At 45.1% G+C, this 27122-nt stretch overlaps 1 protein-coding gene across 4 annotated transcripts in view; it reads left to right on the top strand.

Moving 5' to 3' along the window:
* Positions 1 to 24318, top strand: part of zbtb11 (zinc finger and BTB domain containing 11) — a 37819-nt gene extending 13501 nt beyond the window's left edge. Inside the window, exons 3-13 of one of the 4 annotated variants that reach the window (XM_046299650.1) lie at positions 668 to 899; positions 1164 to 2374; positions 3907 to 4212; positions 7311 to 7545; positions 8442 to 8609; positions 11170 to 11287; positions 15336 to 15417; positions 16353 to 16429; positions 18397 to 18572; positions 22422 to 22933; positions 23006 to 24317. In XM_046299650.1, the coding sequence (XP_046155606.1) occupies positions 668 to 899; positions 1164 to 2374; positions 3907 to 4212; positions 7311 to 7545; positions 8442 to 8609; positions 11170 to 11287; positions 15336 to 15417; positions 16353 to 16429; positions 18397 to 18572; positions 22422 to 22933; positions 23006 to 23014 (3126 nt within the window). In that variant the 3' untranslated portion in view covers positions 23015 to 24317. Of the gene's footprint in view, positions 1 to 667; positions 900 to 1163; positions 2375 to 3906; positions 4213 to 7310; positions 7546 to 8441; positions 8610 to 11169; positions 11288 to 15335; positions 15418 to 15950; positions 16137 to 16352; positions 16430 to 18396; positions 18573 to 22421 lie in introns of those variants that run through there. The other 3 variants (XM_046299651.1, XM_046299649.1, XM_046299653.1) reach the window with 3 other exon arrangements.
* Positions 24319 to 27122: the final 2804 nt, after the last annotated feature.

Here is a 27122-nt window from a genome sequence, read left to right on the forward strand (position 1 = left end):
AGTGTTGTCTTAGCTCTCTCTGTCTAGTGTTGTCTCTGTCTAGTGTTGTCTTAGGTCTCTCTCTGTCTAGTGTTGTCTCTGTCTAGTGTTGTCTTAGCTCTCTCTCTCTGTCTAGTGTTGTCTTAGCTCTCCCAGGTGGACGGTAGTCATGACTTCCTGTGTTATCTAACCAGGTGGACGGTCGTCATGACTTCCTGTGTTATCTATCCAGGTGGACGGTAGTCATGACTTCCTGTGTTATCTATCCAGGTGGACGGTAGTCATGACTTCCTGTGTTATCTATCCAGGTGGACGGTAGTCATGACTTCCTGTGTTATCTATCCAGGTGGACGGTAGTCATGACTTCCTGTGTTATCTATCCAGGTGGACGGTAGTCATGACTTCCTGTGTTATCTATCCAGGTGGACGGTAGTCATGACTTCCTGTGTTATCTATCCAGGTGGACGGTAGTCATGACTTCCTGTGTTATCTATCCAGGTGGACGGTAGTCATGACTTCCTGTGTTATCTATCCAGGTGGACGGTAGTCATGACTTCCTGTGTTATCTATCCAGGTGGACGGTGGTCATGACTTCCTGTGTTATCTATCCAGGTGGACGGTAGTCATGACTTCCTGTGTTATCTATCCAGGTGGACGGTAGTCATGACTTCCTGTGTTATCTATCCAGGTGGACAGTAAGGGAGTTGTGAAGCAGTACCTTCCCAGACACGGTCAGACGATGCTGGACAAGCTGAACCAGCAGCGCCTCAACAACCAGTTCTGTGACATCACTCTGCTGATCGAGGGGGAGGAGCACAGGGCCCACAAGGCTGTGCTGGCCGCCTGCAGCGACTACTTTAACGAGCTGTTTATAGAGAAGGGAGCTGTGTCCAGTCACGAAGCGGTGGTCGACCTCTCAGGTGAGACATGGAGAAGGTGCTGGGTGAGGACGTCTGATAAATGACTCCGTTGTAAAAGGAAGCTTTTCGTCTCGTGGACTCCAGACCACCGGAGGATGAATCGGGGGTACAAGTCTGTCGAGAGTAGTTATCAGAACAGCACGAACCGTCCTGTGGCCGTATAGGTCCTGAGTTATAAAACGGTTGGATGATGTTTCCCTGTCATCATCTTACTGAGGTGGTTTGGTCAGAGGAATAACTTGTTTCTCTCTCTCTCTCTCTCAGGTTTCAGCAAGGTCAGTTTCCTCCCCCTGCTAGAGTTTGCATACACCTCCAACCTCTGCTTCAACTTCTGTGTGATGGCCGACGTTGCCACGCTGGCCCGACACCTCCTGATGGCCGAGGTCCTTCAGATCTGTGAGTCCGTCCACAAGAAGGTAGAAGAGCAGAAGCTGATGGTCTACCAGCAAGGAGACATCCACACGGTGGTGACCAGCCAGCCTGCACCCCAACAGGCCCCGAATGAAGACCCTGGGGCCTACATTATGACCATCGGCAGCGACGGCCATGCCGTGGTGACTCATACTGGGCTAGCTGGAGCAGGGGAGGACCTGGACTCCCTGGCTGTCATGGCAAACACAGCAGAGTCCTTCAGAGGGGATCTGACATCTGTAGTCAACCAGGCTCTGGGAGGTGAACCAGAGACTATGACCGTGGTTGGGGAGGCAGGGTCAGAGACTGTGACTCTAGTCACCCACAGTAGCCAGGCCCGGGTAGGCGAGTCGGTCACCCTCTTCTCCCCTACTGGAGAGCCCGAGACCATGACTGTGGTCACCCACAGCGGCCAGGCCCGGGTAGGCGAGTCGGTCACCCTCTTCTCCCCTACTGGAGAGACCGAGACCATGACGGTGGTCACCCACAGCGGCCAGGCCGGAGCCAATGAGTCCCTGGCCGTGGTGTCAGCCTGTCTGGCCCTGGAGCAACAGCAGCATGATGAAGGGGACGAGGCGGACTCCCTCTCCATGGAGCCGGGGGCCTTCCTCATCAGCGTGGACCCAGGGAAGGTGGCCCCTACTGAGGTGGTCCATCTGGCTGTAGAGCCACCTGTAGTCCAGGTGGATCCAGCACCCCAGGAGGAGGAGACGTTGGCGCACCAGACTGTCGATCCAGCACCCCAGGAGGAGGAGAGGTCGGCACCCCAGGCCGAGCCACCCGCTGCTCCCCAACCCCCCAAGAGGAAGAGAGGACGTCCTGCCAAAGTGAAGCATGAGGTGATCGAGGAGCCAGAGTCTCCTGTCGAGGAGGAGGTGGTGGAGGTGCCAGAGCCGGTCTCTACTCTTGCAGAGGAGGTTCAGAGGACCCATGACCCCTATAAGAGACGCCTACGACAGCGCTCCATGGGGGAGGGGGGGTACGTCAGGCTACACATGGGGCTGGAGGAGGACAAGGAGGACAAGAAGGGAGCCCAGACCCCACAGCGCCCCAGCACCCCCAAGGTAGGCTATAGACAAACACCTGAACAGAATCACAGTCACTATAGATTCATGCATGGATAATACATCAGTCTTTGCGCTTGTGTCTGTCTCTCGCTCTCTTTCGCTCACTCTGTCTTTCGCTCGCTCTCTCTCGTAGAATAATAGTGAAGACATCAAAACTATGAAATAACACATGGAATCATGTAGTAACCAAAACATATATTTGAGATTGTTCAAAGTAGCCACCCTTTGCCTTGATGACAGCTTTGCACACTCTTGGCATTCTCTCAACCAGTTTCACCAGGAATGCTTTTCCAACAGTCTTGAAGGAGTTCCCACATATGCTGAGCACTTGTTGGCTACTTTTCCTTCACTCTGCGGTCCGACTCATCCCAAACCATCTCAATTGGGTTGAGGTCGGGTGATTCTGGAGGCCAGGTCATCTGATGCAGCACTACATCACTCTCCTTTTTGGCAGCACAACATCACTCTCCTTCTTGGTCAAATAGCCCTTAAACAGCCTGGAGGTGTGTTGGGTCATTGTCCTGTTAAAAAAACAAATGATAGTCCCATTAAGCGCAAACCAGATGGTATGGTGTATTGATGCAGAATGCTGTGGTAGTCATAGTGGTTAAGTGTGCCTTGAATTCAAAATAAATCACTGACAGTGTCACCAGCAAAGAACCATCACACCTCCTCCTCCATGCTTCACGGTGGGAACCACACATGCTCAGATTTGGACTCATCAGACCAAAGGACTTGTCCATTGCTTGTGTTTCTTGGCTCAAGCAAGTCTCTTCTTATTATTATTCTGAGGTTGGTAACTCTAATGAACTCATCCTCTGCAGCAGAGGTAACTCTGGGTCTTCCTTTCCTGTGGCGGTCCTCCTGAGAACCAGTTTCATCATAGAGCTTGATGGTTTTTTGCGACTGCATTTGAAGAAACTATTGAAGTTCTTGAAATTTTCCGTATTGACTGACCTACATGTCTGAAAGTAATGATGGACTGTGGTTTCTCTTTGCTTATTTGAGTTCTTGTCATAATATGGACTTGGTATTTTACCAATTAGGGCTGTCTTCTGTACACCACTCCCTTACCTTGTTACAACACAACTGATTGGCTCAAATGCATTAAGGAAAGAAATTCGACAAATTTAAGTTATAACAAGGCACACCTGTTAATTGAAATGCATTCCAGGTGACTACCTCATGAAGCTGGTTGAGAGAATGCCAAGAGTGTGCAAAGCTGTCATCAAGGCAAAAGGTGGCTACTTTGAAGAAACTCTAATATAAAATATATTTAGATTAGTTTAACACTGTTTCTTGTTACTACATGATTCCATATGTGTTATTTCATAGAGTTGATGTCTTCATTATTACTCTACAATCTAGAAAATAATTGGGGCTACACATTTTTTATTAATTAAAATTAAAACTAACCCTTGAATGAGTAGGTGTGTCCAAACTTAACTTTTGTGTGTGTGTGTGTGTGTGTGTGTGTGTTACCATCCTAACTGTTCTGTATCTCTTTTCCAAACCCCAACACCCTCAAGAAGAGGGGTAGACCCGCCAAGAGGCACGTTGAAGAGATGGAAGCTGCTGTGGCCGGTATGGAGAATGTTGTCCAGGCAGAGACTGAGGGCGTCCAATCACCAGACGGCATTCTATATGGAGCACCTATCACAGAGCAGCCTGTGGGGCAGGAGCCAGAGCCGGGTCAAGGCCCCGCGCAGCCAGATGGAGGGAGTGAGGTGGAGGGAGAACACGCCTGTTCAGAGTGTGGACTGTCGTTTCACAGACGCTATGCGCTCATCATGCACACGCTCAAACACGAGAAGACCCGAGGATACAAATGTACTGTACGTATGTATGATGTCAGTCGGTCCCCTCTGAGAGAACAGAGATGTTATAGTGTTGTCTCCAGGGTTCCCCTACAGGTGGCCACCTCCCTTTAGAGATGATGTAGCTCTGAGTGAACAGAGATGTTATAGTGTTGTCTCCAGGGTTCCCCTACAGGTGGCCACCTCCCTTTAGAGATGATGTAGCTCTGAGAGAACAGAGATGTTATAGTGTTGTCTCCAGGGTTCCCCTACAGGCAGCCACCTCTCTTTAGAGATGATGTAGCTCTGAGAGAACAGAGATGTTATAGTGTTGTCTCCAGGGTTCCCCTACAGGCAGCCACCTCTCTTTAGAGATGATGTAGCTCTGAGTGAACAGAGATGTTATAGTGTTGTCTCCAGGGTTCCCCTAGGCAGGTGATGCCACAGAGATGTTATAGTGTTGTCTCCCTTTAGAGATGATGTAGCTCTGAGAGAACAGAGATGTTATAGTGTTGTCTCCAGGGTTCCCCTACAGGCGGCCACCTCTCTTTAGAGATGATGTAGCTCTGAGTGAACAGAGATGTTATAGTGTTGTCTCCAGGGTTCCCCTACAGGCAGCCACCTCTCTTTAGAGATGATGTAGCTCTGAGTGAACAGAGATGTTATAGTGTTGTCTCCAGGGTTCCCCTACAGGCGGCCACCTCTCTTTAGAGATGATGTAGCTCTGAGTGAACAGAGATGTTATAGTGTTGTCTCCAGGGTTCCCCTACAGGCAGCCACCTCCCTTTAGAGATGATGTAGCTCTGAGTGAACAGAGATGTTATAGTGTTGTCTCCAGGGTTCCCCTACAGGCAGCCACCTCTCTTTAGAGATGATGTAGCTCTGAGTGAACAGAGATGTTATAGTGTTGTCTCCAGGGTTCCCCTACAGGCGGCCACCTCTCTTTAGAGATGATGTAGCTCTGAGTGAACAGAGATGTTATAGTGTTGTCTCCAGGGTTCCCCTACAGGCAGCCACCTCTCTTTAGAGATGATGTAGCTCTGAGTGAACAGAGATGTTATAGTGTTGTCTCCAGGGTTCCCCAGGCAGCCACCTACAGGCGGCCACCTCTCTTTAGAGATGATGTAGCTCTGAGTGAACAGAGATGTTATAGTGTTGTCTCCAGGGTTCCCCTACAGGCGGCCACCTCTCTTTAGAGATGATGTAGCTCTGAGTGAACAGAGATGTTATAGTGTTGTCTCCAGGGTTCCCCTACAGGCAGCCACCTCCCTTTAGAGATGATGTAGCTCTGAGTGAACAGAGATGTTATAGTGTTGTCTCCAGGGTTCCCCTACAGGCAGCCACCTCTCTTTAGAGATGATGTAGCTCTGAGTGAACAGAGATGTTATAGTGTTGTCTCCAGGGTTCCCCTACAGGCAGCCACCTCCCTTTAGAGATGATGTAGCTCTGAGTGAACAGAGATGTTATAGTGTTGTCTCCAGGGTTCCCCTACAGGCAGCCACCTCTCTTTAGAGATGATGTAGCTCTGAGTGAACAGAGATGTTATAGTGTTGTCTCCAGGGTTCCCCTACAGGCGGCCACCTCTCTTTAGAGATGATGTAGCTCTGAGTGAACAGAGATGTTATAGTGTTGTCTCCAGGGTTCCCCTACAGGCGGCCACCTCTCTTTAGAGATGATGTAGCTCTGAGTGAACAGAGATGTTATAGTGTTGTCTCCAGGGTTCCCCTACAGGCAGCCACCTCTCTTTAGAGATGATGTAGCTCTGAGTGAACAGAGATGTTATAGTGTTGTCTCCAGGGTTCCCCTACAGGCGGCCACCTCTCTTTAGAGATGATGTAGCTCTGAGTGAACAGAGATGTTATAGTGTTGTCTCCAGGGTTCCCCTACAGGCAGCCACCTCTCTTTAGAGATGATGTAGCTCTGAGTGAACAGAGATGTTATAGTGTTGTATCCAGGGTTCCCCTACAGGCAGCCACCTCTCTTTAGAGATGATGTAGCTCTGAGTGAACAGAGATGTTATAGTGTTGTCTCCAGGGTTCCCCTACAGGCAGCCACCTCTCTTTAGAGATGATGTAGCTCTGAGTGAACAGAGATGTTATAGTGTTGTCTCCAGGGTTCCCCTACAGGCAGCCACCTCTCTTTAGAGATGATGTAGCTCTGAGTGAACAGAGATGTTATAGTGTTGTCTCCAGGGTTCCCCTACAGGTGGCCTGCGGGTGATTTTATTTGGCCCCCCAAGTTTTCTGAGCGGAATAAAAGAGGTGTATATATATATATGACGATTAAAACAACATTTTTATATATATAGGTTTAAAACATGTACATTAAAAATGTTTATATATTTATATTTTATACATACATACTTTGATAAAAAAATATTAATTTGTATATATGTCAAATCTCTCTGTGTATTTATAAACAGATTTTATATATACAAATTCATATTTTTTGATAAAAGGTTTATATTTAAACCTTTTTTCATCAAAAAATATGAGTTTGTATATATATATATGAGATTAAATATATATATCAGCCAATATGAATTTGTGTGTATATATGATCTCATATTGGCTGATATATATATATATATATATATATATATATATATATATATATATATATATATATATATATATATATATATATATATATATATATATATATATATATATATATATATATACAGTAATGATGTAATATTACGGAGGGCAGTAATTGGTCCGTTTATACCATGGAGCTCTCAATGACTTATGTACAGTAACACCATCACATCCTTACCCCAGGTAGTCTTTCATTCACGTTGGAAACAGGACTTGGTTGATAACGTTATCTTTGTGATATTAGCTAGACGCCTTCCTAATATTGAGTTGAAACCTCCCTCTCCCTTTTGCCCTCAGAACAGCCTCAATTCGTCACTCAGGGTATGTGATCGTATACAAATGTAAGCAAGGTTTGAAATTATTATGTTTTGGGCTTTTTGCATTAAATTCTCAGTTTAACAAATTACTTGTAATTATGTTCTGCCCCCCCCCACCCGACCATCCGCTCGAGACAAATTGGTCCCGCGGCTGAATCTAGTTGACGATCCCTGCTGTGTGGTCTCACCAGACTGCTGACTACACTTCTTCTTTCTCTAGTTATGTAACAAGGAGTTTCAGTACGCTGCCTCTCTGAGGGCCCATCTGGCCAGACACAAGCACCAGAAGAGTCAGAGGCCGACCCTGGTCAGGGTCCCCCAGCCCCACGGTGAGGAGGGCCTCGAGGTGGACGGCAGGACCAAGGGACGCACCAAGAGAGAGTTTGTCTGTGACATCTGTGGAAAGACTCTTCCTAAGCTGTACTCTCTCAGGATCCACATGCTCAACCACACTGGTCAGTTTCCCCTAGCTCTCAGGTGGTAAAGCGCCTGTATTAATCTGTTGTTGTTATCAGGGGTCACGTTAAGCTTTCCCGAAATCAGCATTTTCAAAACACAGACCATTAAAAAACATCTGTTTTTAAACCATTTCATCTGTGGCTTAATAATAATGTTTTGTTGATGAGGGGAGTTTTCTTATGTTTACTATCAAAATACTGCAGCCAGCTACATTTCCTAATGTTTTGCTTAATCTTAAACTTAATCTTAATCCTAAACTTAATCCTAAACATAATCCTAAACTTAATCTTAAACTTAATCTTAATCCTAAACTTAATCTTAAAATTCATCTTGCATTTTAACTTAGTTACTTTTCTCCGGTAGTTTTACTATCATCTCTTCCTCTCTGCTATTGGTCAGAGCTGATCGAATGCCTGTTTGTGAACGCAGGGAATTTGATTGGTCTGACGACGAGAGCGAAGGTTTCTCGTCTGATTGGAGAAACTCACCCTGAAGCACAAACTTCGTCTGAAGTCGAGCAGAAATTACAATGAGAAACATTTTACATCTGCGTTTACGCAATGCAGCGAGATCGTTAAATACATTTGTTTCTGTGTGAGAAATGTAGAATTCTGCGTTGACGTGGCCTCATTATTATTATTATTATTGATTTGAAGGATTCTATTCTATGGCGGGTTATAGGCTTCTGGCCTTTTAAAGGCAATGTTCCTGCAATCACAGAAATTGTATTCACAGAAAACAGTGCATATATCACCTCATTTTGAAGTTGCCTTTTTAAAGCGGGGTAAGGCCTATTAGCTGGGTTGTGGATCCTTAATGTCAATAAAGCAGTAATGCCTATTAGCCGGTGTTGGGATTGAATCCTAGCCTTGATATTGTTATGTTTCCACAGGGGTACGGCCCCACTCCTGCAGGGTCTGTGGGAAGACCTTCGCTCATAAACACAGCCTGAAGATGCACAGAGCTCTACATGACGCTGCTAAACAGTTCCACTGTCTGCTCTGTGACAAGTCCTTCGTTAGTAAGAGAAGTCTGGAGGAACACACCAGTATTCACACAGGTACAACATTATCCTCAGACACCAGTATTCACACAGGTACAATACAACATTATCCCCAGACACCAGCATTCACACAGGTACAATACAACATTATCCTCAGACACCAGTATTCACACAGGTACGACATTATCCTCAGACACCAGCATTCACACAGGTACGACATTATCCTCAGACACCAGCATTCACACAGGTACAATACAACATTATCCTCAGACACCAGCATTCACACAGGTACAATACAACATTATCCTCAGACACCAGTATTCACACGGGTACAACATTATCCTCAGACACCAGTATTCACACGGGTACAACATTATCCTCAGACACCAGTATTCACACGGGTTAACATTATCCTCAGACACCAGTATTCACACAGGTACAACACAACATTATCCTCAGACACCAGTATTCACACGGGTACAATATTATCCTCAGACACCAGTATTCACACGGGTACAACATTATCCTCAGACACCAGTATTCACACGGATACAACATTATCCTCAGCATTCACACAGGTACAATACAACATTATCCTCAGAAACCAGTATTCACACGGGTACAACATTATCCTCAGAAACCAGTATTCACACGGGTACAACATTATCCTCAGACACCAGTATTCACACAGGTACAATACAACATTATCATCAGACACCAGTATTCACACAGGTACAATACAACATTATCCTCAGACACCAGTATTCACACGGGTACAACATTATCACCAGACACCAGTATTCACACAGGTACAACACAACATTATCCTCAGACACCAGTATTCACACAGGTACAATACAACATTATCCTCAGACACCAGTATTCACACGGTTACAACATTATCCTCAGACACCAGTATTCACACGGTTACAACATTATCCTCAGACACCAGTATTCACACGGTTACAACATTATCCTCAGACACCAGTATTCACACAGGTACAACATTATCCTCAGACACCAGTATTCACACGGGTACACCATTATCATCAGACACCAGTATTCACACAGGTACACCATTATCATCAGACACCAGTATTCACACAGGTACAACATTATCCTCAGACACCAGTATTCACACAGGTACAACATTATCCTCAGACACCAGTATTCACACAGGTACAACATTATCCTCAGACACCAGCATTCACACGGGTACAACATTATCATCAGACACCAGTATTCACACTATGGAGCCGTTGAGCTGCTCAGAGCAGAGTTGTTCTGCGTTGGCCTGATGAGGCATCCACCATGTTTGCTAGAAAGAGCCAGTATACGTCGGGGTTGGCACAATAGTGTGAAAAGTGTATTAGTCCTCAATCTGTAGGAACACATTGCTCTCTGGCGATAAGGGGTTTCATACTATACTGTTCACTCAATACAGAAATCCTTGGTTTGGTGAATCTAGATATCTCTGGTAATATATCTGGTAAATGTCTGGTAATATCTCTGGTAAATGTCTGGTAATATCTCTGGTAAATGTCTGGTAATATCTCTGGTAATATCTCTGGTAATATATCTGGTAAATGTCTGGTAATATCTCTGGTAAATGTCTGGTAATATCTCTGGTAAATGTCTGGTAATATCTCTGGTAATATCTCTGGTAATATCTCTGGTAAATGTCTGGTAATATCTCTGGTAATATCTCTGGTAAATGTCTGGTAATATCTCTGGTAATATCTCCGGTAATATCTCTGGTAATATCTCTGGTAAATGTCTGGTAATATCTCTGGTAATATCTCTGGTAAATGTCTGGTAATATCTCTGGTAAATGTCTGGTAAATGTCTGGTAATATCTCTGGTAATATCTCTGGTAATATCTCTGGTAATATCTCTGGTAATATCTCTGTTAAATGTCTGGTAATATCTCTGGTAATATCTCTGTTAAATGTCTGGTAATATCTCTGGTAATATCTCTGGTAAATGTCTGGTAATATCTCTGGTAATATCTCTGGTAATATCTCTGGTAAATGTCTGGTAAATGTCTGGTAAATGTCTGGTAAATGTCTGGTAAATGTCTGGTAATATCTCTGGTAAATGTCTGGTAAATGTCTGGTAATATGTCTGGTAATATCTCTGGTAATATCTCTGGTAATATCTCTGGTAATATCTCTGGTAAATGTCTGGTAATATCTGGTAATATCTCTGGTAATGTCTGGTAATATCTCTGGTAATATCTCTGGTAATATCTCTGGTAATATCTCTGGTAATATCTCTGGTAAATGTCTGGTAATATCTCTGTTAAATGTCTGGTAATATCTCTGGTAATATCTCTGGTAATATCTCTGGTAATATCTCTGGTAATATCTCTGGTAATATCTCTGGTAAATGTCTGGTAAATGTCTGGTAAATGTCTGGTAATATCTCTGGTAAATGTCTGGTAATATCTCTGTTAAATGTCTGGTAAATGTCTGGTAATATCTCTGGTAATATCTCTGGTAATATCCCTGTTAAATGTCTTCTAGGTGAATCTAAGTATCTCTGGTAATATCCCTGTTAAATGTCTTCTAGGTGAATCTAAGTATCTCTGGTAATATCCCTGTTAAATGTCTTCTAGGTGAATCTAAGTATCTCTGTACCCAGTGTGGAAGGTCGTTCCACCGAGCCTCTGGTCTGAGTAAACACATTAAGAGACACCAGCCCAGACCTGAAGTACGAGGATTCCCCTGCAATCAGTAAGGAACCTGCTTCTCTCTCCTCATACATTCATTTCGATAAAGTAGGTTTTCGTGTGTGTGTGTGTGTGTGTGTGTGTGTGTGTGTGTGTGTGTGTGTGTGTGTGTGTGTGTGTGTGTGTGTGTGCTCATTCCTGCTGTATTTCTCTGTCAGCTGTTTATTTTAGGTGTGTGAGCAATATTGCCTGTGGTAGCTATGTACAAAACATTAGGAACACCTGCTCTTTCCATGGTATAGACTGACCAGGTGAATCCTGATGGAAGCTGTGATCTCTTATTGAGGTCACTTGTTAAATCAGCTTCAATCAGTGTAAATTAAGATGAAGACGAGGCATATGCCAATGATGAAGAAGACTAGGCATATGCCACTGACCCAATGATGAAGACGAGGCATATGCCAATGATGAAGACGAGGCATATGCTACTGACCCAATGATGAAGACGAGGCGTATGCTACTGACCCAATGATGAAGACGAGGCGTATGCTACTGACCCAATGATGAAGACAAGGCGTATGCTACTGACCCAATGATGAAGACGAGGCGTATGCTACTGACCCAATGATGAAGACGAGGCGTATGCTACTGACCCAATGATGAAGACGAGGCGTATGCTACTGACCCAATGATGAAGACGACTGACCCCAATGATGAAGACGAGGCGTATGCTACTGACCCAATGATGAAGACGAGGCGTATGCTACTGACCCAATGATGAAGACGAGGCGTATGCTACTGACCCAATGATGAAGACGAGGCATATGCTACTGACCCAATGATGAAGACTAGGCATATGCTACTGACCCAATGATGAAGACTAGGCATATGCTACTGACCCAATGATGAAGACGAGGCATATGCTACTGACCCAATGATGAAGACGAGGCATATGCTACTGACCCAATGATGAAGACTAGGCATATGCCACTGACTCAATGATGAAGACGAGGCATATGCTACTGACCCAATGATGAAGATGAGGCATATGCCAATGATGAAGACGAGGCGTACGCTACTGACCCAATGATGAAGACGAGGCATATGCTACTGACCCAATGATGAAGACGAGGCATATGCTACTGACCCAATGATGAAGACGAGGCATATGCCTGGCTGGGCCTGTTTCATTGCCATTCGCAACTCTACGATCATCTATTTGGTAGCCTGTTTAGGTTCTCCGGAATATTTTCCATACGATTTAATTCTAATCTTTGGTTTAACTAGAGTACGATTGGCTGAATAAAAACCAACAATACAGGCACATTTCATTGTGCCAATACAACGGGCCAATGGAAATGCAATATTGTGAATGATTCAAGAAAATTAGCCTATTTTGTTTGTGTATTTGCTAGGGCATCTGAATAACATTTATACATGGACAATCATTTCACATAGCGTAGTTTATTTTAACATCAAAAAGGCTATAAATATATTGCTGTTATAAAAATATAAATGCAACAGGTGTTTACTGAGGTACAGTTCATATCAGGAAATCTGACAATTGAAATAAATTCATGAGGCCCTAATCTATGGATTTCACATGACTGGGAATACAGATATGCATCTGTTGGTCACTGATAGATACCTTAAAAACAAAGTAGGGGCGTGGATCAGAACACCAGTCAATATCTGGTGTGGATCAGAACACCAGTCAATATCTGGTGTGGATCAGAACACCAGTCAGTATCTGGTGTGGATCAGAACACCAGTCAGTATCTGGTGTGGATCAGAACACCAGTCAGTATCTGGTGTGGATCAGAACACCAGTCAGTATCTGGTGTGGATCAGAACACCAGTCAGTATCTGGTGTGGATCAGAACACCAGTCAGTATCTGGTGTGACCACCATTTGCCTCATGCAGCTCAACACAACTCCTTCGTATAGAGTTGATCAGGCTGTTGATTGTGGATTCTTGTCACTCCTCTTCAATGCAATTGTTCGTTGTCTATAAATTATGCCTGCCCATACCATAACCCCACCGCCATCATGAGCACTCTGTTCACAACCATTATCATCAGCAAACCACTCGCCCACACGATGCCATCTGCCCAGTACAGCTGAAACCGGGATTTATTGTGAAGAGCACACATCTCCAGCGTTGCCAGTGGCCATCGAAGGTGAACATTTTGCCCACTGAAGTCAGTTACGACGCTAAACTGCAGTCAGGTCAAGACCCTGGTGAGGAAGACGAGCAGATGAGCTGACAGCTTGTGCAGAAATTCTTTGGTTGTGCAAAACCCACAGTTTCATCAGCTGTCTGGGTGGCTGGTCTCAGATGATCCCGCAGGTGAAGAAGCCGGATGTGGAGGTCCTGGGTTGGCGTGGTTACACGTTGTGAGGCCGGTTGGACCTACTGCCAAATTCTCTAAAACGATGTTGGAGGTGGCTTATGGTAGAGAAATTAACATTAACATTCTCTGGCGACAACTCTGGTGGACATTCCTGCAGTCAGCATGCCAATTGCACACTCCCTCAACTTGAGACGTGTGACAAAACTGCACATTTTATTGTCCTTTTATTGTCCCCAGCACAAGGTACACCTGTGTAATGATCATGCTGTTTAATCAGCTTTTTGATACCCCACACTATTCAGGTGGATGGATTATCTTGGCAAAGGAGAAATGCTCACTAACAAGGATTTAAATACATTTGTGAAGCATTGTTTATTTTTGTCAAGGGCCCTTGATTAATTTAATGTTAAATTAACATGAAATTCTCTGGCGACAACTCTGGTGGACATTCCTGAATACAGGGCTTCAGTCAGGCTTCAGTCAGGCGTTCAGTCAGGCGTTCAGTCAGGCCTCAGTCAGGCTTCAGTCAGGCTTCAGTCAGGCTTCAGTCAGGCTTCAGTCAGGCCTCAGTCAGGCTTCAGTCAGGCCTCAGTCAGGCTTCAGTCAGGCTTCAGTCAGGCTTCAGTCAGGCTTCAGTCAGGCCTCAGTCAGGCCTCAGTCAGTCAGGCGTTCAGTCAGGTTGTCGGCTGTGTAGGATTCCATGTAGGTTGCAACTATTTTTGTTGCTGTTCTTTAGATCTGTCTGAACCCCCCCCCCCCCTTTCACCTTATTGAACAAGGTAGGGACCGCTGTTTGAGAGAAATGCCTTCTCCCCGGTAACTTGTACAGTCTGTCCAATTTACGTAGGATTTCTTTGAAGGTGGGTTTCTCCACCCTGTAGGCTATTGGATCTATCGGTTCCTCCACCCTGTAGGCTATTGGATCTATTGGTTCCTCCACCCTGTAGGATATTGGATCTATTGGTTCCTCCACCCTGTAGGATATTGGATCTATTGGTTCCTCCACCCTGTAGGCTATTGGATCTATTGGTTCCTCCACCCTGTAGGATATTGGATCTATTGGTTCCTCCACCCTGTAGGCTATTGGATCTATTGGTTCCTCCACCCTGTAGGCTATAGGATCTATTGGTTCCTCCACCCTGTAGGCTATTGGATCTATTGGTTCCTCCACCCTGTAGGCTATTGGATCTATTGGTTCCTCCACCCTGTAGGCTATAGGATCTATTGGTTCCTCCACCCTGTAGGCTATTGGATCTATTGGTTCCTCCACCCTGTAGGATATTGGATATATAGGTTCCTCATGAATTTAGCTTACTGCTGTGGCCTGCCCGGTCCCCAGATCTCAGCCCGGTCCCCAGATCTCAGCCCGGTCCCCAGATCTCAGCCCGGTCCCCAGATCTCAGCCCAGTCCAATGAGATGGAACGAGCTATTTGAAGTAGAGATCCACTAGTAGCCAACTGTGGGAAGCATTGGAGTCAACATGGATCAACATCCCAGTGGAACGTACCCCCATACCCTCAACTAATTGAGGCTGTTCTGAGGGCAAAAGGCGGATGCAACTCAATATTATGGTGGTGTTCCTAATGTTTTGTAGACTCAAGTGTGTATACATACATGCATACATACATGCATACATACAGTACATACATACAGTACATACATACAGTACATACATACAGTACATACATACAGTACATACATACAGTATGTGATGTCGTGCCTGTCCTGACTGGTCTGTATCCCCTTCTCTCCTCCAGCTGTGATAAGAGTTTCTTTGAGGCCAAAGACCTGCAGCAGCACATGAACAAACACCTGGGACTCAAGCCCTTCCAGTGTCAGGTGGGGAATAATACTATTAATAATGGTGCTTTATTCTATCAGGTAGGTGGGAAGTGTTATAGCTGTGTTGGGTTATACTGTATCAGGTAGGTGGGAAGTGTTATAGCTGTGTTGGGTGTTATATTATATCAGGTAGGTGGGAAGTGTTATAGCTGTGTTGGGTTATACTGTATCAGGTAGGTGGGAAGTGTTATAGCTGTGTTGGGTTATACTGTATCAGGTAGGTGGGAAGTGTTATAGCTGTGTTGGGTTATACTGTATCAGGTAGGTGGGAAGTGTTATAGCTGTGTTGGGTTATACTGTATCAGGTAGGTGAGAAGTGTTATAGCTGTGTTGGGTTATATTGTATCAGATATGTGGGAAGTGTTATAGCTGTGTTGGGTTATATTGTATCAGGTAGGTGGGAAGTGTTATAGCTGTGTTGGGTTATATTGTGTTCTATCAGGTACGTGGGAAGTGTTATAGCTGTGTTGGGTTATATTGTATCAGGTAGGTGGGAAGTGTTATAGCTGTGTTGGGTTATATTGTATCAGGTATGTGGGAAGTGTTATAGCTGTGTTGGGTTATATTGTATCAGGTAGGTGGGAAGTGTTATAGCTGTGTTGGGTTATATTGTGTTCTATCAGGTACGTGGGAAGTGTTATAGCTGTGTTGGGTTATATTGTATCAGGTAGGTGGGAAGTGTTATAGCTGTGTTGGGTTATATTGTATCAGGTATGTGGGAAGTGTTATAGCTGTGTTGGGTTATATTGTATCAGGTAGGTGGGAAGTGTTATAGCTGTGTTGGGTTATATTATATCAGGTAGGTGGGAAGTGTTATAGCTGTGTTGGGTTATATTGTATCAGGTATGGGGAAGTGTTATAGCTGTGTTGGGTTATATTCTATCAGGTATGTGGGAAGTGTTACAGCTGTGTTTGGTGTTATATTCTATCAGGTATGTGGGAAGTGTTACAGTTGGAAGAAGGACTGGTATTCCCATGTGAAGTCCCACAGTGTGGCAGAGCCTTACAAGTAAGTCACCACCATAGAAATCTAATTCTATTCATCACATGCTTGGTAAACAACCGGCGTGGTCTAACAGTGAAATGCTTAGTTACGGGTCCTTCCCGACAACGCAGAGAGAAGAATAATAGAAAACTAAAAACACGTAATCAAATATAAACACAATAAGTAACAATATACGGTACCAAGTTGACCTGCCAGGCTACGAGCTAATTGAGGTAGGTATGCACATATAACTAGGAACGACTTGACAGGTGGTAAACGATAGGAAGTTAAAAATGGGTCAATGCAGATAGCCCAGGTAGCTATTTTGTTAACTATTTATCAGTCTTATGGCTTTCGGGGGTAGAAGCTGTTCAGGATCCTGTTGGTTCCTGATATCGTTACCGTTTGCTGTGCGGTAGCAGAGAGAACAGTCTATGACGTGGGGCCCTTCCTCTGACAACGCCTGGTATAGAGGTCCTGGATGGCAGGAGGCTCGGCCCCAAATCAAATTTATTTATATAGCCCTTCGTACATCAGCTGATATCTCAAAGTGCTGTACAGAAACCCAGCCTAAACCCCCAAGCAATGCAGGTGTAGAAGCACGGTGGCTAGGAAAAACTCCCTAGAAAGGCCAGAACCTAGGAAGAAACCTAGAGAGGAACCAGGCTATGAGGGGTGGCCAGTCCTCTTCTGGCTGTGTCGGGTAGAGATTATAACAGAACATGGCCAAGATGTTCAAATGTTCATAAATGACCAGCATGGTCAAATAATAATAAGGCAGAACAGTTGAAACTGGAGCAGCAGCACGGCCAGGTGGACTGGGGACAGCAAGGAGTCATCATGTCAGGTAGTCCTGAGGCATGGTCCTAGGGCTCAGGTCCTCCGAGAGAGAAAGAAAGAGAGAATTAGAGAACGCACACTTAGATTCACACAGGACACCGGATAAAACAGGATAAGTACCCCAGATATAACAAATTGACCCTAGCCCCCCGACACATAAACTACTGCAGCATAAATACTGGAGGCTGAGACAGGAGGGGTCAGGAGACACTGTGGCCCCATCTGAGGACACCCCCGGACAGGGCCAAACAGGAAGGATATAACCCCACCGACTTTGCCAAAGCACAGCCCCCACACCACTAGAGGGATATCTTCAACCACCAACCTACCATCCTGAGACAAGGCTGAGTATAGCCCACAAAGATATCCGCCACGGCACAACCCAAGGGTGGGCGCCAACCCAGACAGGATGACCACATCAGTGAATCAACCCACTCAGGTGATGCACCCCTTCCAGGGACGGCATGAGAGAGCCCCAGTAAGCCAGTGACTCAGCCCCTGTAATTGGGGTTAGAGGCAGAGAATCCCAGTGGAGAGAGGGGAACCGGCCAGGCAGAGACTGCAAGGGCGGTTCGTTGCTCCAGAGCCTTTCCGTTCACCCTCCCACACCTGTGCCAGACTACACTCAATCATATGACCCACTGAAGAGATGAGTCTTCAGTAAAGACTTAAAGGTTGAGACCAACCTTGACAACAGGCGTTTCTTTTAGCCTGCTAGGTTAGGATACCACTAGGTAGGTTAGGATACCACTAGGTAGGTTAGGATACCACTAAAACCTTCACAAACTGACACATTTAGTTTACGTTCAGACATGAAACGGCATGTGTTCATTTAAACATCTTCATACTAATTCGTTTTTCAGATGTTATTAATTTTGTCTCTGTTGCTAACGAGTGAGTGGGGGATGGAGGGATGATTTAAACGAGGAGTGGGGGATGAGGGATGGAGGGATGATTTAAACGAGTGAGTGGGGGATTGAGGGATGATTTAAACGAGTGAGGGATGGAGGGATGATTTAAACGAGTGAGGGATGGAGGGATGATTTAAACGAGTGAGGGATGGAGGGATGATTTAAAGTACTTTGTGACAATTGTTGATGTAAAAAGGTTTTTCCTTGATGATATTTGATTGTTAATCCTCTGTCCTGTAGGTGTAACGTCTGTGGTAAGGAGTTCTTTGAGAAGGCCCTGTTCCGGAGACACGTGAAGAAGGCCACGCACGGCAAGAAGGGCCGAGTCAAGCAGAACCTAGAGAGAGAGTGTGAACACTGTGGCAGGAAGTTCACCCAGCTCAGAGAGTACAGACGACACATGAACAACCACCAGGGTGAGACACACACACACACACACACTCGCACGTAAAGCCACAATATGTCTTCAGCCTAATGGCACTTGGTTTACTATAAACCTGGGGGATGTGGCTGGAGAAATGTGAGCTCTCTCAAGTTCATAGCTGGAGCGATGCATGCCATTACTATACGGGCACCATCTAACGCTGTACTGTTTAACTGGATCTAAATGGACTCTAACAGTAAAACGTACCACTCCTTGATGATATAGGGTATATGGACTCTAAATGGTCTCTAACAGTAAAACGTACTACTCCTTGATGATATAGGGTATATCTACTCTAACAGTAAAACGTACCACTCCTTGATGATATAGGGTATATGTACTCTAAATGGTCTCAAACAGTAAACCGCTACCTGTCTCTCTGCGTCAACCGCTCGCTACCTGTCTCTCTGCGTCAACCGCTCGCTACCTGTCTCTCTGCGTCAACTGCTACCTGTCTCTCTGCGTCAACTGCTACCTGTCTCTCTGCGTCAACCGCTACCTGTCTCTCTGCGTCAACCGCTACCCGTCTCTCTGTGTCAACCGCTACCCGTCTCTCTGTGTCAACCGCTACCCGTCTCTCTGTGTCAACCGCTACCCGTCTCTCTGCGTCAACCGCTACCCGTCTCTCTGCGTCAACCGCTACCTGTCTCTCTGCGTCAACCTCTCGCTACCTGTCTCTCTGCGTCAACCTCTCGCTACCTGTCTCTCTGCGTCAACCGCTCGCTACCTGTCTCTCTGCGTCAACCGCTACCCGTCTCTCTGCGTACCTGTCTCTCTCTGCGCTAACCGCTCTCTGCGCTCTCTCGTCTGTCTCTCTGCGTCAACCGCTCGCTCTCTACCTGTCTCTCTGCGTCAACCGCTCGCTACCTGTCTCTCTGCGTCAACCGCTCGCTACCTGTCTCTCTGCGTCAACCGCTCGCTACCTGTCTCTCTGCGTCAACCGCTCGCTACCTGTCTCTCTGCGTCAACCTCTCAACCGCTCGCTACCTGTCTCTCTGCGTCAACCGCTCGCTACCTGTCTCTGCGTCAACCGCTACCCGTCCCTCTGCGTCAACCTCTCGCTACCCGTCTCTCTGCGTCAACCGCTCGCTACCTGTCTCTCTGCGTCAACCGCTCGCTACCTGTCTCTCTGCGTCAACCGCTCGCTACCTGTCGCTCTGCGTCACTGTAGTTTTTGAGTGTTTTAATCAACTTAAATCTGAACAGAACATTCATGCCCATGTTTATTATATATTATACATATCAACACACTATCCCCATGTGGTTCAATGCAAACCGGCCTGAACAGTGATATATGGTGAAAAGGGGAATAGCAGAGTCTAAGCCCACCTGAAATACACCTGATTTAGTACATTTGAGTACAATACAATGTTCCTTTTACAGTAATAAGACAAAATGCATTTGAAAATGTAAGATGTGAAACTTGTTTTAGTTCAAGTTACGTTGCTACTGTGTGCCTGACATGCATTCACGACCGCTAGCATAAAAAAAAAACATTTTCAATTGGCAAGATGTGGTAATTAATGCCCATGATGTGGTAATTAATGCCCATGATGTGGTAATTAATGCCCATGATGTGGTAATTAATGCCCATGATATGGTAATTCATGCCCATGATATTGTAATTCATGCCCATGATATTGTAATTCATGCCCATGATATTGTAATTCATGCCCATGATATGGTAATTCATGCCCATGATATGGTAATTCATGCCCATGGTATGGTAATTCATGCCCATGGTATGGTAATTAATGCCCTCTTTGTTTTACATAAAGTATGATCACTCATCTGAAGGTACTAAACAGTGTCTGAGGGTCGTCCCCACTGTTTCTATGCAGCTTTGAAAATGGCCACTAGTGGGAACGTATACAACTTAATAATACATCATCTGATTGGGTTAGAGTAACAACTGTTATAGATACATCATCTGATTGGGTTAGAGTAACAACTGTTATGGATGCATCATCTGATTGGATTAGAATAACAACTGTTATGGATGCATCATCTGATTGGATTAGAATAACAACTGTTATGGATGCATCATCTGATTGGTTTAGAATAACAACTGTTATAAGTGACAACGGCTAAATAAGATCCAACTGATGCCCTATGCCATTCTGTAAGCGGGCGCGAGGCCACAAATAATGTCCAATAACTGACCACGGACTATTTTTGACTGCTGTCATATCGACACTTTGTATTCACTATAATGCCATTATTGCATTTGTGCCGATTTTTCACTATTTGTCAAGCACACTTGGTGCTTATAATGATGTCGAGGCTACTGATAATGATGTTACTGGTAATAATGTTGAGGCTACTGATAATGATGTTACTGGTAATGATGTCGAGGCTACTGATAATGATGTCGAGGCTACTGATAATGATGTTACTGGTAATGATGTCGAGGCTACTGGTAATGATGTCGAGGCTACTGATAATGATGTTACTGATAATAATGTTGAGGCTACTGATAATGATGTTACTGATAATGATATCGAGGCTACTGGTAATGATGTCGAGGCTACTGGTAATGATGCCGAGGCTACTGATAATGATGTCGAGGCTACTGATAATGATGTTACTGATAATGATGTTACTGATAATGATGTCGAGGCTACTGGTAATGATGTCGAGGCTACTGGTAATGATGTCGAGGCTACTGATAATGATGTCGAGGCTACTGATAATGATGTCGAGGCTACTGATAATGATGTTACTGGTAATGATGTCGAGGCTACTGGTAATGATGTCGAGGCTACTGATAATGATGTTACTGATAATAATGTTGAGGCTACTGATAATGATGTTACTGATAATGATGTCGAGGCTACTGATAATGATATCGAGGCTACTGGTAATGATGCCGAGGCTACTGGTAATGATGCCGAGGCTACTGGTAATGATGCCGAGGCTACTGGTAATGATGCCGAGGCTACTGATAATGATGTCGAGGCTACTGATAATGATGTTACTGATGATGTTACTGATAATGATGTCGAGGCTACTGGTAATGATGTCGAGGCTACTGATAATGATGTCGAGGCTACTGATAATGATGTCGAGGCTACTGATAATGATGTTACTGATAATAATGTCGAGGCTACTGATAATGATGTTACTGATAATGATGTCGAGGCTACTGATAATGATGTTACTGATAATGATGTCGAGGCTACTGATAATGATGTTACTGATAATAATGTCGAGGCTACTGATAATGATGTCGAGGCTACTGATAATGATGTCGAGGCTACTGGTAATGATGTCGAGGCTACTGGTAATGATGTCGAGGCTACTGGTAATGATGTCGAGGCTACTGGTAATGATGTCGAGGCTACTGGTAATGATGTCGAGGCTACTGGTAATGATGTCGAGGCTACTGGTAATGATGTCGAGGCTACTGGTAATGATGTTACTGATAATGATGTCGAGGCTACTGATAATGATGTCGAGGCTACTGATAATGATGTTACTGATAATGATGTTACTGATAATGATGTCGAGGCTACTGATAATGATGTTACTGATAATGATGTTACTGATAATGATGTCGAGGCTACTGATAATGATGTCGAGGCTACTTATAATGATGTCGAGGCTACTGATAATGATGTCGAGGCTACTGATAATGATGTCGAGGCTACTGATAATGATGTCGACGCTACTGATTTTTGTTGTCTTCATTTGCCCGGGCGTCATTGTCAGGAAGGGGGAGGGTCCAACGAGGCCTTGTTAATGTTAATAGGTTCACTCACCTTACAGACAGGTGTTGATTGGGTGGCTAGAGAATAGGAGTCTATAGGACTGCGTTGTAACACCTGTCCTCTTCTCTCAGGAGTCAAACCCTTTGAGTGTCTGACGTGCGGCGTAGCCTGGGCCGACGCCCGCTCTCTGAAGAGACACGTACGAACCCACACCGGCGAGCGCCCTTACGTGTGCCCCGAGTGCCAGGAAGCCCACATCGATGCCCGCTCCCTACGGAAGCACATGACCAAGTACCACGGCGACCTCCTGCCGGGGAAGATCATGCTGGAGAAAGATACGCTACAGTTTCACAACCAGGGTACTCAGGTGGAACACGCCGTCTCCATCCTGGCTTCTGATCTCCCCCCCGAGCTCCGGCCCGTCCAGGCACCGCCGGCCGAGGAGATCGAGACTGTGCTGATCACGGAGGAGACTGTGGAGGCGGTTCAGGCCGTTCAGGGTGACGGGGTCGCGACCTTGTCGGACCAGAGCATCATGCAGGTGGTGAACTATGTGCTGTCTCAGCAGAGTGTACTGCCTGGGGGGGTGAAGCTGGAGGAGCAAGAGGTTATACAAACCATGGATGTGGTACACATGGCAGGGGTGGAGTGACGTGACGGGGCAGGGGTGGAGTGACGTGACGGGGCAGGGGTGGAGTGACGTGACGGGGCAGGGGTGGAGTGACGTGACGGACCAGGGGTGGAGTGACGTGACGGACCAGGGGTGGAGTGACGTGACGGACCAGGGGTGGAGTGACGTGACGGACCAGGGGTGGAGTGACGTGACGGACCAGGGGTGGAGTGACGTGACGGACCAGGGGTGGAGTGACGTGACGGACCAGGGGTGGAGTGACGTGACGGACCAGGGGTGGAGTGACGTGACGGACCAGGGGTGGAGTGACGTGACGGACCAGGGGTGGAGTGACGTGACGGACCACTTAGTGGACAGCAAGAATGACTCGCATAGCCACTAATATCCCTAATCCTGAACCAGGTGGAGTGACTCTCGTATCCCTGACCTATCACAACCCAGGTGGACAGGTTGACACAGGACTGTCAGTCTGAGGTGGAGGAAAGGGGAATGTGTCAGATACCTGGGCGGTGTTCATTAGGGCACAACTGTAGCAAAACATTCTGCAATGGAAAACAATGTGTTCTTATGAGACGAATTCAGGTACTGCTCCCTTGTTTTCCCCCAATTGAACAGGCCCCTCTTGTCTACAGTGGGACAGAAAGGTACAAAGTTGACCATTTTTTACTGAATATATAGATTGAACGAACTGAATTTGATTTAAAGCTCAATCCAGTCTTGTGTGTAAATAGTGGCAGTCATTTAAAATATTCTGTATTAATCTGGACGAAGTTGATGCATTCATGAATCTCACCACATACCGTTGAATCTCAGATATTTTATTAAATGATAAAATAATCCAGTTTTCATGTTTTATTTACTATGTTTGTACAAGCCTTGTTTTAACATGAGCCTGATCACTCACCGTCTGGTATCCCTCACCGTCTGGTATCCCTCACCGTCTGGTATCCCTCACCGTCTGGTATCCCTCACCGTCTGGTATCACTTCCCCCATTTATAAGTTGAAGCTCAACTAGCACCTGCCTCCCCTTTATAAGTTGAAGCTCAACTAGCACCTGCCTCCCCTTTATAAGTTGAAGCTCAACTAGCACCTGCCTCCCCTTTATAAGTTGAAGCTCAACTAGCACCTGCCTCCCCTTTATAAGTTGAAGCTCAACTAGCACCTGCCTCCCCTTTATAAGTTGAAGCTCAACTAGCACCTGCCTCCCCTTTATAAGTTGAAGCTCAACTAGCACCTGCCTCCCCTTTATAAGTTGAAGCTCAACTAGCACCTGCCTCCCCTTTATAAGTTGAAGCTCAACTAGCACCTGCCTCCCCTTTATAAGTTGAAGCTCAACTAGCACCTGCCTCCCCTTTATAAGTTGAAGCTCAACTAGCACCTGCCTCCCCTTTATAAGTTGAAGCTCAACTATAAGTTGAAGCTCAACTAGCACCTGCCTCCCCTCCCCTTTATAAGTTGAAGCTCAACTAGCACCTGCCTCCCCTTTAAGTTGAAGCTCAACTAGCACCTGCCTCCCTTTATAAGTTGAAGCTCAACTAGCACCTGCCTCCCCTTTATAAGTTGAAGCTCAACTAGCACCTGCCTCCCCTTTATAAGTTGAAGCTCAACTAGCACCTGCCTCCCCTTATAAGTTGAAGCTCAACTAGCACCTGCCTCCCCTTTATAAGTTGAAGCTCAACTAGCACCTGCCTCCCCTTTATAAGTTGAAGCTCAACTAGCACCTGCCTCCCCTTTATAAGTTGAAGCTCAACTAGCACCTGCCTCCCCTTTATAAGTTGAAGCTCAACTAGCACCTGCCTCCCCTTTATAAGTTGAAGCTCAACTAGCACCTGCCTCCCCTTTATAAGTTGAAGCTCAACTAGCACCTGCCTCCCCATAAGTTGAAGCTCAACTCATAAGTTGAAGCTCAACTAGCACCTGCCTCCCCTTTATAAGTTGAAGCCCAACTAGCACCTGCCTCCCCTGACCACCGGCTGGAGGGGAAACACAATAAGCCTATTGCTTATGTTCATCTTATCTGTTTGTCTCTCAAAGACCACACAGTGTACAGGCTCACTTAGTACTGCCAATAAATGACTATTCTGCTTTAATGTAAGGCCATCTGCACGTTTTAGTGTCACTAATGGGCATATTACAAACTGCAACAGCATTTGATATACTTGGGATATTTTTATTTTTTTTGTTTATCAAAATAAGTACATTGCAACATTATTTACAATTCATTTTACAAAATTGTGGAACCGCAGATTACAGTACGAGGTTCTGCTTTCAATGTACCAACAGAATGACATACTAGGGTCATTCATAGCATGTTCATTCAGTAGTTATCACACTTTTTTTAATATTGAAATTATATAAACTGTGTTTATGGCAACACTACACAGACCGCTTCGTGAGAACAGTGACTTGTTGAGACGCCGATTGTTATTCATTAAATGAGTAGAAATAACCCGAACCCCTTTTGTACCATAATGGCTTTTAACCATGCACTATTCTAAGTCCAATCTTTTTTAATTTTTTTATTTATTTTTTAGTAAAAAATACATAACAGCATGTAGCTTTTAGAAAATAACTATACAAATGTATATACAATGATCTCAATAGTTTGGGCCATCTATCAAGTTAATCTGTAACAACAACAACAACAACAACAACAACAACAAAATGGGGTTCCAAAAATCCTGCAAGACCAATCAAAAGGAGCGTTTGTAAGAAAAATGAAAAATTGACCAGAGTAAATGTTCAACAGACAAAATACAAGAGACTGTACATCGTGTTACAGACGACGAGAACAAGCAGACAATGGAATTCATCCCAAATGCCTCCCTATACTTTCGACCGTAGGGTGCTATTTTTTTGGTGGGGTGGGGGGGGGGGCAATACCAAAGATGATCTGTAACAGTATTGTTATCACCTTGAGGGCTATGAGCGTGTTGAGTTGTTAAATTACTTCAGATAAAAGTTTGTGTGGTAATGAAATTCTTATTCACGTAGAAATACAGTAAGTAGTTATAAACACGATAGTTTAACCAACACGAGGGTAGCAAAATTCCAGTAATTTCCTCCAAGAGTTATAAACACAATGGTTTAACGAACAAAAGGAAATAAATCCCCAGGTTTCTGAACATCCTGGAAGCAGGATACAAGGCAGTAACGATGCACGATACAAGGCAGTAACGATGCACGATACAAGGCAGTAACGATGCACGATACAAGGCAGTAACGATGCACGATACAAGGCAGTAACGATGCACGATACAAGGCAGTAACGATGCACGATACAAGGCAGTAACGATGCACGATACAAGGCAATAACTTGTTTTGTGGTATTAAAAAAAAAAAGAAATCAACCAATCCAACCTTTAAACAGCATTATTAATCACACTTTTCTCTGACACAAAGTAAAAAATATGTATCTTGAAATGTATACAATCAAGACCGGCTTGTGACCAGCAGGCAAAAACAGTGTTGTGGACTAAAAACAGCAGGCGATCACGACAGTCCCGTCTAGAGCAACAGAGCGGGATTCAACCCAAGGTGCGGTAAAGAACAGAGCAGCACATTTATACTGTTAATGGTAATTTAGGCTTGAGCCGAAGTGTAATATGAGTATTTTATCATTTTTTTGGCCCGTATTTAGCGCAGTACCAATATGGCCACTAGAGGCCGCCACTCGCCAGTTGTGAGGTTACTTCCGGTGGCCGCACTATGGCAGTTGAGAAGTTTACCATTATCGGTCAACAGCACCGATAAATACATATTTATTTTTAAAGTAAGCGGGTGGAAAAGCACCATATTCATTTCAGTAATGTTTTCGGGAGGTCGTACATGTGTTTCCACAAAACGTATGAAAGGTCCGCTAGCCTACAAGCTAATGTAGCTGGTAGCCTCATAGCAACACTAACTTCCCTTAGTAACGGTCCTTAATCGGCAACACTAGCTTCCCTTTTAGTAACGGTCCTTAATCAGCAACACTAGCTTCCCTTAGCAACGGTCCTTGACCAGCAACACTAGCTTCCCTTAGCAATGGTCCTTAATCAGCAACACTAGCTTCCCTTAGCAACGGTCCTTGACCGGCAACACTAGCTTCCCTTAGTAACGGTCCTTGATCAGCAACACTAGCTTCCCTTAGTAACGGTCCTTGACCAGCAACACTAGCTTCCCTTAGTGTTGCTGGTCAAGGACTGTTACTAAGGGAAG

Source organism: Oncorhynchus gorbuscha, linkage group LG02 (assembly GCF_021184085.1).
Source record: "Oncorhynchus gorbuscha isolate QuinsamMale2020 ecotype Even-year linkage group LG02, OgorEven_v1.0, whole genome shotgun sequence".
Lineage (NCBI taxonomy): Eukaryota > Metazoa > Chordata > Actinopteri > Salmoniformes > Salmonidae > Oncorhynchus > Oncorhynchus gorbuscha.